Source organism: Balaenoptera musculus, chromosome 1, assembly GCF_009873245.2.
Source record: "Balaenoptera musculus isolate JJ_BM4_2016_0621 chromosome 1, mBalMus1.pri.v3, whole genome shotgun sequence".
Lineage (NCBI taxonomy): Eukaryota > Metazoa > Chordata > Mammalia > Artiodactyla > Balaenopteridae > Balaenoptera > Balaenoptera musculus.
In genome coordinates, this window is record NC_045785.1 from 38,743,847 (window position 1) to 38,755,969 (window position 12,123).

Below are 12,123 nucleotides of genomic sequence, written 5' to 3' on the forward strand. Positions count from 1 at the left end.
TGACATTGTGAATTTATCCAGGGAGTGGGAAAGAGGGGAAGCCAGGTTAGTGACAAATGGGCAGACCCATAACACACGGGAGTGATCGGGGGCCCAAGGCGATGGTAGTCACACAGGACTTAGCAGCTAAAGTAACGGCTTCCCAGGGTGTCTGTGTCCTAATCCCCAGAGCCAGAGAACAAGCCTGTTTTATCTGAGTGGGCCTGTGTAATCGCAAAGGTCTTATGAAAGAGAAGGAGATGTGAAGACAGAAGCAGGGGAACATTTGAAGAAGCTGCTGGATTTGAATATGGAGGAGGGCCCAGGAGCCAAGGAATGCAAGGATTGCAGCTCTAGATGTGGGAAAAGGCAAAGAGAGGGGTCCTCTCCTAGATCCCTGCACAGGGGACCCTGCCAACATCTTGGCTGTGTCCAGGGAAACCCACTTCCGGCTTCTGACTCCAGAGCTGTCAGAGAATAACTCTGTGTTGTTTGAAGTCCCTAAGCCTGTGGTCAATTGTTTTATCAGCAAAAGGAAGTGAATTCAGGGACAGACAGGCAGGCAGAAGGGGAGAAAGACAGGGAGAGAGTAGACAGACTGGAGGAGGGCAGGCGTTCAGGGTTTAGGTGGACAGTCAGAGACACGGGTAGATCAGAGACAGATGGAGAGATAAGCAGATAGGGAGCCTGGAGAAAGGTGAGAGGAGGAGGGCAGAACGTCTGATGGGCAGGAGGCAGGAGATGAGGTAAGCCGGCAGGTGGGCAGATAGAAGCAGGAAGTGGGCACAGAGGCAAGGACGGGAGAGAGTGACAGCGAGACAGGATGGCAGGCAGGGGTCCTCAGAGCTCGTCCTTGTCCCCAACAAGGATTACAGGAGCTTCCTGAGCTGCAAGTGGATCCCGTTCTTGGGCTTCAGCACAACTTTTGGAATGGGAACAGGGACCCTGGAGGGATCCGGTGCCAGCTCAAAGCGAAGCAAGGTCAGGGCCACGGCCACCTTCATCTCATTCATGGCAAACTGCTTCCCGATGCAGTTCCTGGGTCAGGGAGGGAGAAGGAAGTGAGCAGAGGCTTCTAACCCCTGCCGGGCACAGGGCATTCCGGGCTCTCCTCCACGTGGCCCAGCCCCGATCCCTTCCTTACGGGTCACACTGAACATGCCGCCCAAGCCTTGGTCCACCCTCTCCCCCTGACCTTTGCAAAGCCCACCTCTCTCCAGGACTAGCTCCTAACTCCTACTTCTGCTCTCAACAGGAGCAAGTCCTGTTGGGGAGGGTTGGCGCTCTAAGCCGCAGGGTCAAGTCATGTGAATCAGTAAATGTGAATTAGTACTTTGTTCACTCGTCCACAGGCAGTTTCTGGTTTCAGGCCAGGCCAGGGCACTGCAGGGGGGTGTGGGCACACTCTCGGGCCCTCAGCACCCATGGCAGACAAGCAGGGGCCCCAGTCCCCAGACAGGACAGGACAGAGTTGTGTAAGGAAGTCAGGATGGCAACAGGGAGGCTTCCTGGAGGGACCACGGGTTAGCGACCCTCAACCTGCTGGACCACTTGCCTCCCAGTTAATGCTCCGGCCTCCTGTCTCCCCTCAGCCCCTCAGTCAACCCGGCCCTGGAGCCTTCCCATTCTGCTCCAGCAAGGCCCCTCCTCCCATCCCGTGGGCTCCTCACTGGCCTTTTCAGTCTCCTTGCCTCCCCTCTCTCTACTGAAGCCCGGGCAGCTCGGGGCCTGCTGTGCCCTCCATTACAGGGAGGACACGTCGCAGGGCCACAGCTGGCGTCACAGCCCTCTCTGGGCTGCTCCTCACTAACGTCACACCTGTCCGGCTCCTCTCCTTCACTCAGCTCCTGTTGAGGTCCCCTCCCCCTGCCTCTGCCGGCCACCTGCTCAAGACTCAGTCTAGTGACTGCCTGGCCTCCTGCCTCTGCCGCCTGCACCTCTTTCTCCCCCATCCCCAAGCAGCTTTAGTGTTAACTCAAGGACACATCACCGCCCCGTGACCAGGACAGTGCCAGAAACATGGAACGTCCCACAATCTGCCCAGTGAATGAATGAATGAGTGAAAGAGTGGATGAATGCATGATGTCTGTCTTGTAAGGTAAATGTACTGACCACTACACTATGGAAACGTCACATGTTTGTCTTGAATAGCTGTAGTTGTTTCTTGACTGTGAACTCTTGGAGCAAGGAAAGTTCCTTTTGTCTCTGTGTTCCCATCTTGTAATATATGACTTGGCACACAGAGGCAGGCTTAATAAATAGCTTTCTATTTGAACAAAGTTAATTGAATAGAAAAAAAAGGGCTGGAGTAAAATTAAATATTAATTCTGACCTAGGAATTGAGTTGCCAGGTACCCCCTGTCCTCTAGTGGCAGCCGCATGACCTGCAGCCAATGTCTACAAGGAAGAACAGGACCCTGGCACAGACCAAATCCTAGAGCAAGTTCTGGGAATGTGTTGCATCAAGCCTGTTCTGTGAAGGTTGATTCACCAACTGAAAATTTCACAGAATTATAGACTCAGAAAAAACTTGGATTACTAAGTAGTTCCAAAGTTATGGAAGTTACTATTTGGAGGGGGATCTGTAGCCGTAGAAATTTTCACAGCAGTCATTTTGGAGTGTATCATCCAGCTTAACAGCTATTTCATGTGTGCTTTATATTTTACACGGCAGGAACTTCTCAAATGCGTGTGTCAAACACAAAATAGTGAGTTTTCTCTCAAAAGCACTTGATTGCCTTCAATTTCATCCTTTTCTGCCAAAGTTAGACTCTGTAGATTCTGGGACTATGGTATATAGTCCCCGCTACATATATAGAATTTTGGCAACCAGAAAAGGTGTCATGTTTATATGAATATGCAGTCACAACTGTTGGGTTTGACTACAGAAATAGAGAAGACACACATGGCTATGTAACTTTCTTCAAACGGCAACTGTAAGTGATCACATACATGGTTTGAAGCCTCAGGACAAGAAAAGCAGCTGGAAATCTAAATCCATGCAAACACGACTGCTGATACAGTGAGAGGTGGATTGGTGAATTAAGTAGAAAAGGCAGTGGGCTGGACTAGGAATGTGTGAAGAGAGAAAACCATATTTAAAGATGACTAATAATTGTGGAAAGCAAACATCTGAAGTTTACCTTTCATGGAAAATTCTAACGCTGGAAAGTCATACTCCTAAAGTGAGGAAAAGCCTGGAATACTTTGGAGTGGCCATGACCATGGAAGTGTGGCTGGTCGTTGCGGAAGTCAGGAGGTCAAGGTCTCTGTGGCGTGCCCTGAAGGCCTTCATGTATATGGGGACACACGCCTCCTTCCCAAAACGCCAACATACAGGGACATAACTGCATACACCACACATGAATGTAGACAGTCACACACATCAGGTAGCACCACGACACCCAGATGCCCCAGGTACAGAAGGCCTCACCTGGATCCTCCTGAGAAGGGCAGGAAAGCATGGCTGTGTTGAGAAGAACCCGGTGCAAACCGGGATGGGTCAAACACCTGCAGAGAGAGCACCAGGGCCAGGGCAGGTGGGGTCAAACTCCTTGCACCAATCCACCAGGGGACAAGAATCCCCGAGGGGGAGAAGGGGAGGTGCTGGTCTGGAGAGAGCATCCCATCCCCTCCTCCATCATACCTCTGGGTTCGGCCACAGCTTCGGATTGTGGTGAAGCCCATAAAAGGAGAGGGAGAGCGGGATTCCTGTGAGGCAGGGAGGAGAGAAGGAAGACTGATGGTACCCGTGGCAACAGGGGCAATGTGCCGGCACAAAAGGTCTGGGAGCCACCATGAGAGCTACCCTCCATCACTCTGAATGAAATGATGCTATTGCAAGAGAGGTGGGCTGGAGGCGATGAAGCACAGGAGCACAGATTAGGAGTAGGTAACCATGGCCCAGGACTGAGAAGGAAAAGAATTGGAGGCTTACATTTAGGAGCAACTCAAGTGACAACTCTCATTTATCAAGTGCCATCATGAGCCCTCGGGGAATGTGCATTAACTCATTTAATCCTCATGGCAGGCCTCAAGGAAGGCACTCATATCCCCATGTGCAGATGACTCACCTAAGCTTCTGAGAGATTAAGGGACGTGACCATAATCCCACAGTTAGGAGGTGGCAGGGCTGGGATTCAGACCCACTGGGAGGTGAGCCAGTGGGTGGCCTCTAACAACGGCAGGGCTCTCACACCTGAGCATCAGCTGCTCTCTGCCGTCCACCTGAGGGCTCCCCAGAGACTGGACCATCTGACCCATGACAGTGGATTCTCTGAGCTCCCTCATTTACATAGACCCCTTATGGAAAGAACCACGTCTCCACCTGCTTCTCTCTTAAGCCTTGATGTCTCAAGGAATTAGAATTTTCGGGCTCTATTACAAGACCACCTTCAGGGGCTAGCATTTGTTTATTGAGCTCTTGCTGTGTTCAAGTTCTATGTCAAGCATTTTACAAAACTTGTCCAAACTACAGAGCAAACCTTAATTATCTTAAGGTGGAAACGAGTCAGAGCATCCCAGAACTGGGAAAGCACATGTGTATTTCTGATCTCCCGTGTGGTCTTGCAGAGTGCTTAGGTTAGTGGGTGTGGCGAAGCTCATACCTGCAGGTAAGGAGCGTCCATCAGGGAAGGTGATGGGCTTGCTCAGATCTCTGAAAATGAACGGCACTGGTGGATAGAGTCGTAGTGCCTCCTTGATGCACATGGTGGTGTAGGGCATCTGTTCCAGGTGGTCCCTGAAAGGAAGCCCATTTGAGAGCGGCAGAGCCAGACAATCAGGGGTTCTCCACTAGCTGAGGGGCAAGGTTCTCCCATCTGTTGGGCACTCACCAGGTGATGGAGGCGCCATCCCCCAGGAGACTCTGGATCTCTTCCCGGCACCTCTGCTGATGCTCAGGGTGGGAGGCCAGAGCATAGAGGGTCCAGGAGATGCCAGTGGCTGTTGTGTCGTGACCCTCAAACATGAACGTATCCACTTCGGCACGGAGGTCCACGTCAGACAAGCTGCTCCCATTCTCCATCTGCGGAGGTGGGGAGAGTGCAGGGTTTGCCCTTCCTCTGTGCTTCTGGGCAAAGCCTCAGGCCTCTCCTGCCCACACTCACTCTGGCAAAGAGGAGGATGTCCAGGAAATCCAAGTGCCTCTTGCTCCTCACCTTCTCCAGCTCTCCCTCCTTCTGCAGGTGAGCTTTCCTCAGCTTGATCACTGCATCTGTCCCAGAACAGTGGTTCCCAAACAGAGCTGAGGGCTCCTGGGGGCTCAGATGCACCACCCACCGTATCCCTATCTGCCCCTCAGGCCCAATCTGGGTACCAGGTGGATGAGGACGAGGGTGGGAATGGGTGCACATGTCAGGGCAGAGAGCTCCAGCATCGTCTGATCCAGGTCGGGAATCCCCTCAATAACACAGCCCATGGAGGCTCTGCCTGAATGCTGCTGGGAGGGGGTCTCATTCCACCGTCACCAACGTGGTGACACATGTATATCCCTGCACCTCACCTGACACCCTGATGTCTCGGTTCCCAACCCCTGCACCAGGGAAGTACCCAGCGTGGGTGTGTGCCAGCTCCTGAAAGGGAAGCAGGAGTCTGGGCTCTGCCTGAGGGGTCAAGGCCAGGCCCTTTTACATGTGCATGATGGGGGTGGGTGGGCAGGAGCAGCCCAGAAGAATCAGAAGAACCTGTGTGTTGATGGGTGAGCTGGCAGGCCCGGTGGCTCCAGCGGCCTTCAGGGGTCAGCCTGTAGATGATGTCGTTCTGGTAGAAGAGATTCCTCACCCGGGAAAAACTCAGATTGCTGAGGTCCCTGATGGCCTGGATGTAGGACTGGATTTTCCTGAAAGGAGAGGATGCAGAGGAGACTGGAGTGGAGGGAGCCTCTGACCTGGAGACTGAGTGGGACTCCGGGTGGGGATTCTTCAGTCAGTGGGGACAGGCAGCACTGAGGCTTTGTCATTTCTGCCTTGCAGCTCAGGAGACCCTCTGTCCTTTCCAAGTGGCCTGAGCAGCCAGGCTTCTCCCTGTGCAGGAATCAGGGCCTGTGACTGAGTCAAGGTTGGTCTGGGTGGAATTTGGCTCTGGCCCATGGCTCTGTGCAGAATGTTGCTTTCTGTGCTGATAAGCATCCGCGCTGCCCTAACTGCCTCTCAGGTAAGTCCTCCCCAGCTGGTGAGAACAAGGATCCTGCCATTGAAAGGTTGTCACTGACCTGTCTGTCTGGATGCTTCCCTGGTGGCTGAAGGCGCACTTCATGATGGTGTCCAGGGCCATCAAGGAGACGTGTCCAAGGACCTCCAGATGTGAGTCCAGGCTGACGAGCTCCTCCCACTTGTCCTGTGGTGGGAGGGGGACATTGACCCTGCTCTGCTCCCCCAGAAGGCCTGTGCTGACAAGGCCAGGCTCTCTCTCCTTCTCTCTAAATCTTTGGATGAGATTTCCTCACTTTCTAAGCAGATGTGTTTTAGCAATTTAAGACTGTATCACACACGTGTAATGTGACGCCTATTTTCTCAGAATCTTTTATTATATAGTTAATCATGTTCTCTCATAATATTCTGTATTACTTCCAAATTTTAGGAGCAATGTTTGATGATAACCACCTTGTGGGAGGCCAGAAAGCATAGTTTCTCAGGAAACAAACGTGGAGTCTTTTGTGTCCTGAGATTAGAACTGGACAGGTGATGTCCAACACTAGTATGCAAATATTTCAAGGCAAGGAAAAGCTTATGGGGCTCTATTGGGGCTCCTAGGAAGGGACATGAGGTACTTCAATTCATTTTATTCATTCAATGTTAGCTGAGACCAGGTGGTGCCCAGTCTGGATAGGAGGTGATGCTTGTGAAGACCCAGCTCTGTGAGTGTAGACCTGGCCTCATTTCCTCCCATGAGTGGCTGAATTCCATGCAGAGGCCCTGGACTCCATGCCAGAGCCTATCTGAGTGACATCCTGGGATGCCCACTCTGCCACTGAAGCTGCCATTGCCCAGGGCAGCCAGGGGAAGTTTGCACTGCTGTCCAGGGGAATGATCCTTGCTCTTTCCTTTGTGTTGAAGATGTGGAGATGAGAGGAGAGTGGACCCTGAATACACCATGGCCCTGCTTCCCTTTGCCTCGGATACAAGCTGGTGCTGGGGTACCCCTCTGTCCCATCCGGTTTGGGTGAGCACTGTCTCAGAGTACGTTCTGAATGCATCATTCTGGAGGCTGTGTCTGACGGATGCCTTAGGGACACAAGTGTCTGAGAGTGGACTTTGTCAGCTGTGCTGGATGAGAGTGGGTCCAGGCGACAAGGGATGGACTCACCAGCATCACTCGGACAGAGTCGGCCATGAGACCTACGTAGGGCTTCAGGATGTCATAGTGGAAGGCTGGGGTCAGCATCCGCCGGTGCTGGAACCACGTCTGCCCCTCCAACACGAGCAAACCATTCCCTGGGCCACAGATGGGTGTGTGTGTGGGTCGGAGAGACTGGACCAGAGGGATGACTGGGCACAACTTGGGAAGAACCAAGGGTGTCAGAAAAAGACACATCATGGGCAAAGGTAGGAAAGGCCAGTACAGTTCAGGAATGTGAATTTCCAAAATGGCTGGTCCATAGGATGTGATTATGACAGCTGTGAGACAGAGGCTGAAAAAGAGTAGGGGTGCAGGTGATAGAAGAATGAATAGTCAGGCTGAGAATATCGCAGAGGACTGAGAAGTGATGAAGATGAGGCTGAGCTTCAGGAGGGCTGTCAGCACCATTACAAAGGGTGAGAGTTTTACTGGAAGGGGAGAAATGAGGCTTGACTGAGAGATGAGGGTGGTGACAGGGTGCCTGGCACCTGTTGCTCTCCATTAACCAAAGAGGTAGCTCTTGGTAAACCTAACTGGTGGGTGAACTGCAGTTGTATTTAAATGTACTTACCAATCCAGGGGATCAGCAATCTGTAGGAATCATGAGACTTCGGGTCTGAAAGGTAAGGAAGGAAAGTGGAGGTCACCAAACAAGACAGGCAGCCCCCAGAGCAGCTGTGGTACCTTCCATTCCTGATGCTTGCCAGCTGGCAGTCTGTCTCAAGCCACCTCCCTCTCGCTTCCCATCCCTGACTCTCTCTGTCCTGATGGTCACTGTGGGCCCAGGAAGGCAGACTCAGTGTCCCAGCGGCAGAACACCCACAGGACTAACATGGTGAATCGGCAAGAAAGATGGGCTCTGCTCAGTGCCACAGAGTAAGACAGAAGCCTGTGGTTTTCCTACAGCTTGTGGTGGTTTGGCCATTTCATGACCCAGGACAGGCAACAGTGAGAGGTGCCAAACCTAAATCAGTGTGGACAGGGAATTGTCTTCCGGACGTGGGATCATCTCAATTGGGTTAAAACAAGAAAGAAAGTAAGACAGAAAAGAGAAGTCAGCCCCACCCAGGTGTTTAAGCATTCACTATAAGTGAATAATGTTGGCCTTAGTCTGGCTTGTGGGCTGCAAGGATGGCTGGTAGAGAGTCAGGTGTTGATGGCTGAAGTGCCAGTTTCTTCTGGAATTTCACAGATCCAGGGGCATGTACCCAAGAGGGAAGATTTTCTCCCGCTGGGATGTGGGTTTCCCTCTCACCTGATCTCCCCAGGACCACCTTCATGTAGTCAGGGTCATAGATCAACACCAGGGCTTTCGTCCCCCACAGCCAGCGAGCACAGGCACTTGGGTATTTCTCTACCCTTTTCAGTAGGGGTCGCAGCTCGGTCTCCTCTTGGAACTGTCACCAAGGGAAAGATAAATCAATAAAACCCTTCTCTGTGTCCAGTGCTGGAGTGGGGATGAAGGGCAGGATGGGTACAGGGAGATCGTTCTTGATCGATCAGCAGAACTAGGAATTTGGAACTAATTCTTATGACCTGGGCTCTGATCCAGACCTTGCTGGCTGTCCAGCTTTGTCCTAAGACCAGATTCTGTCCCCTTGTCGGGTAGATTTATGGGCCACCACTACAAACTGCCTACAGAAACTTCCATCAGGGACTGACTCCCTGGTGTACAAAACTTTTGAAGTCATTCGTGCAATATTTGCATGAGCAATTTATGCTAATTCGTATCACTTGGTAAGTAGTTTTGTCATATAATTTTGTTTATTTAGAGAATAAAATAGATTATATTATAAAAATTAAATTTATATATTAATTTCATTTTGCCATACTGGTTGTTATATATTTTCAATAATATCCCAGCATACATATAAATGTTTGTTAATTTGAAAGAGTGTCGGATGTATATGGACAAGTGAGAAAAATTATATACTAAATTGTGTGTGTATCATATTATTTTACAAATTGAGTGTGTACACAGATTCTGGATGTATATATGAAAATGGTATTGAACTAAGGTTTTGATATGTGGATTATTTTATCTAATTTTCATTTACCAGTGTCCAGAAACTTGTGTGCACTTTCCACCGCCTAGAGGAATCTCTTGAAACTCCTCAGTGTGGACCACAAAGGCCCTTGCTTTCTGGCTTTACCCTCTCTATTCTTGCCTCCTCCCCGGCTGGCGAGTCCACAGGACCCATTGCTCTGCCTCCAAAGATGCTGCTGCCAATGGTCCTTGCACGGGCCCCACCTGCTCACACTTCTAGGCCTCTGCCCAGGTTCTTTTCTCTACCTGGTGTGCCCCTCATCTTTGCCACAGAGCAACTAACTCTACTCAACTTTGGAGATCCAGCTTCATTTTATCACCTCTGGATTTCTCGTCAACATTTGGTCCTAGGCATGTTCCATGCAGTCACCTCGTCTTTAATTCAATGGCTTCTGTGTAACTCAAAGCAACCCTCTGCCACTTTGGTATCTAATCTCTGCCTGCATCCTTCTACCATCAGGACTCACCAGCTCTGAGGCAACTTGCCTACTGGAGGACGGGTTCCTTCACTGAGCACGTACTTACTGAGCATTTACTGTGTGCCAGGCACTGGTTTAAGGCACTGAATTAGGATGCGGCTGTAGATGCTTGTCTGTTTGGAGCCTCCAGGAGGAGACAGTGAGATTGAGGACATGACAGCCATAGGGGCTCTTGAATGTGTGATGGAGGGAAGACCAAGCCTCTGGGGAAGGCTTGGGGCAGGGGCCCTAACTCAGACCTGGACGTTAGAAGCTCTCCGTCATGCACGTGCTCATTCATCGAGTCACCATTTACCAAGATGCTCTCGGGTTACAAAGATGAACCAGAGCCGAGCTCTCCCAGAGGAGCTCACGACTATGACACTGCAGACAAAACTAGCTGAATCCGGTTAGCACTGCCTGATGAGAAGGACAGCCGAGGGAAAAAGGGTTGTCCCCTCCGCTCCTGGGAGACCCAGAAAGACATCGTGGAGGAGGTGGCTTGGGGTTGGGCCTTGGTAGACAGGCATATGAGGGCCAAGATCATTCCAGGTAGAGGGCACATGGGAGCAGAGTCCCAGAGGCCAGAATGCCCAGGCAGGTGGGGAGGACGCTGAGTAATGGGGTGCAGGAGGTTAGGAAGGAGAGGGGAGAGAGGTACTGGGCCAGCCCACGTGGGGCTCGGGCTGTTTCCGGTTCCCGTCTTTGGCTCCACTCTACTCTAATCACGCTGCAGAGAAAGGGAGGCCTCAGCTCTCCGCAACCCCTGATTTTCTCCCAACGTTTGTTCAGTCCACAAACCCTTGATGAGCCCCTCTCCACGTGGCCCCTGACTTTGCTCTGAGCCCCCCGCCGCCCAGGCTAGCGCTGCCAGGGCTGGGTGGGTCGGTGCTGCCCCTCCCCAGCCTGCGAGCTGCTCCGTCCCTCCTTCCTGTCCCTCCACACATTGGGCTGACATCCCTCCGCGCAGGCTCTGTGCAGGGCACTGGGGGTGAGGGGGATGTCACGCTCGGTCCCAAGAGCTCATAGTCCAGTGAGGGAGGACACCAGGCGGGCGACGTCACCCTGTGGATGGTGCAACTCAAACGTCAGTTCTCCTTACCTGGCACCATCCTGGGAACCTCGCTCATGTGTGCCAGCAACTTGTCAGGGTTTAAGCACTGAAATCAGGAGGCTGGAAAATTCCTCAGTCTTAACAAACCGAACCACTTTGTCCCGACAGCTGACATAACCCCCCACCCAGCAGGTTGGTCTCTTTTCCTGTCATGTGACACCTTCCTAGATTCCTGTCTGTCATCTCCACGGAAGTGAGCCCACAGGGCTGCATCCATCAGACTGATGTCTGTGCTCCCAGGCAAGCTCAGGGCCAGGCAGACAGGACGGGATTGAGGGATGGGGCAGGGAAGCATCTAGAAGCCTGTTCTATGTAAAGAGCTGAAGCTGCTCAGCCTGGAGACGGGGCAGACTCAGGAAGGAACAGGCACTGTCCTCAAAGTGCAGGGCTGCTAGGGCAGCCTGCAGATCCAACTAAGGAAGGAGTGTCTGGCAGACCCGAGGACACCAGCACAGGGTCCTGGGAGGGAGGGAGCTCCCCGGACTGGGATGAGGAGCCAAGACCTGAGAGGTAAGCTGGGTCCTTTGGTGAGGCCACGTGCTTGTCCCACAGCAAGGCTTTGTCCCATGGTCTGAGAGCCCCGGCCCTCCCTGCCCTCCCACTCCCCTGTCCCACTCCATCCTACCTCCTGCATGTGCCCGTAGAGCCAGTGGGAAGGAGGAGACGGGAACTGCTGGAGGGCTTTGAGCAGCCACTGTCTGTGCAGGTAGAGCTGTGCTGCCTTGAGTAGAAGCAGAACCAGGCCGAGCAGGGAGGCCACCTGCAGGAGCCCAGAGACACCGCCCAGGGCTCTGGTGGGGCTCAGCACAGAGACACTCATGGTGCAGCGGCTTCTGGATTGCTGACTGTCCCTGAAGGTGGCTGACCTCCCCTGAGCACCCAGCCTGGTCAGGGAGGCTTGCCCCGCCCACCTGGGGGAGGGTGAAGGTGAGGGCAGAGCTCAGACCTGGGTCTCCAGGGTTGATTAACTGTGGAGGATCCACCTTGGGGTGGGCACCAAAAAAGTCATGGAGATCAGATATAGAAGAGCAAGGATGAGAACAAGTTTATCCTCAAGTCTCTCACCCTCACTTTTTTCATGTTTATCTCCATCAAGGCAGTCTGGCTCCAGAGACTTTGCTGTTAACCATGAACTTAAAGAGATGATTATTGGGTTGAGACTCCAGTCCATATATGGCAGCTGCTAA

General features: G+C 52.3%; 1 protein-coding gene across 1 annotated transcript; it reads right to left on the minus strand.

Moving 5' to 3' along the window:
* Positions 1-11,823, minus strand: LOC118890097 (taurochenodeoxycholic 6 alpha-hydroxylase-like). Its single transcript, XM_036842430.1, has 12 exons — positions 11,562-11,823; positions 8,573-8,714; positions 7,889-7,933; positions 7,285-7,412; positions 6,191-6,315; positions 5,664-5,818; positions 5,088-5,194; positions 4,815-5,005; positions 4,587-4,720; positions 3,626-3,690; positions 3,413-3,489; positions 1-1,017 (listed from the first exon to the last, which is right to left on the minus strand). Exons 1-12 carry the CDS (start codon positions 11,754-11,756, stop codon positions 849-851), a joined length of 1,533 nt encoding a protein of 510 aa, XP_036698325.1. The 5' UTR covers positions 11,757-11,823; the 3' UTR covers positions 1-848.
* Positions 11,824-12,123: the final 300 nt, after the last annotated feature.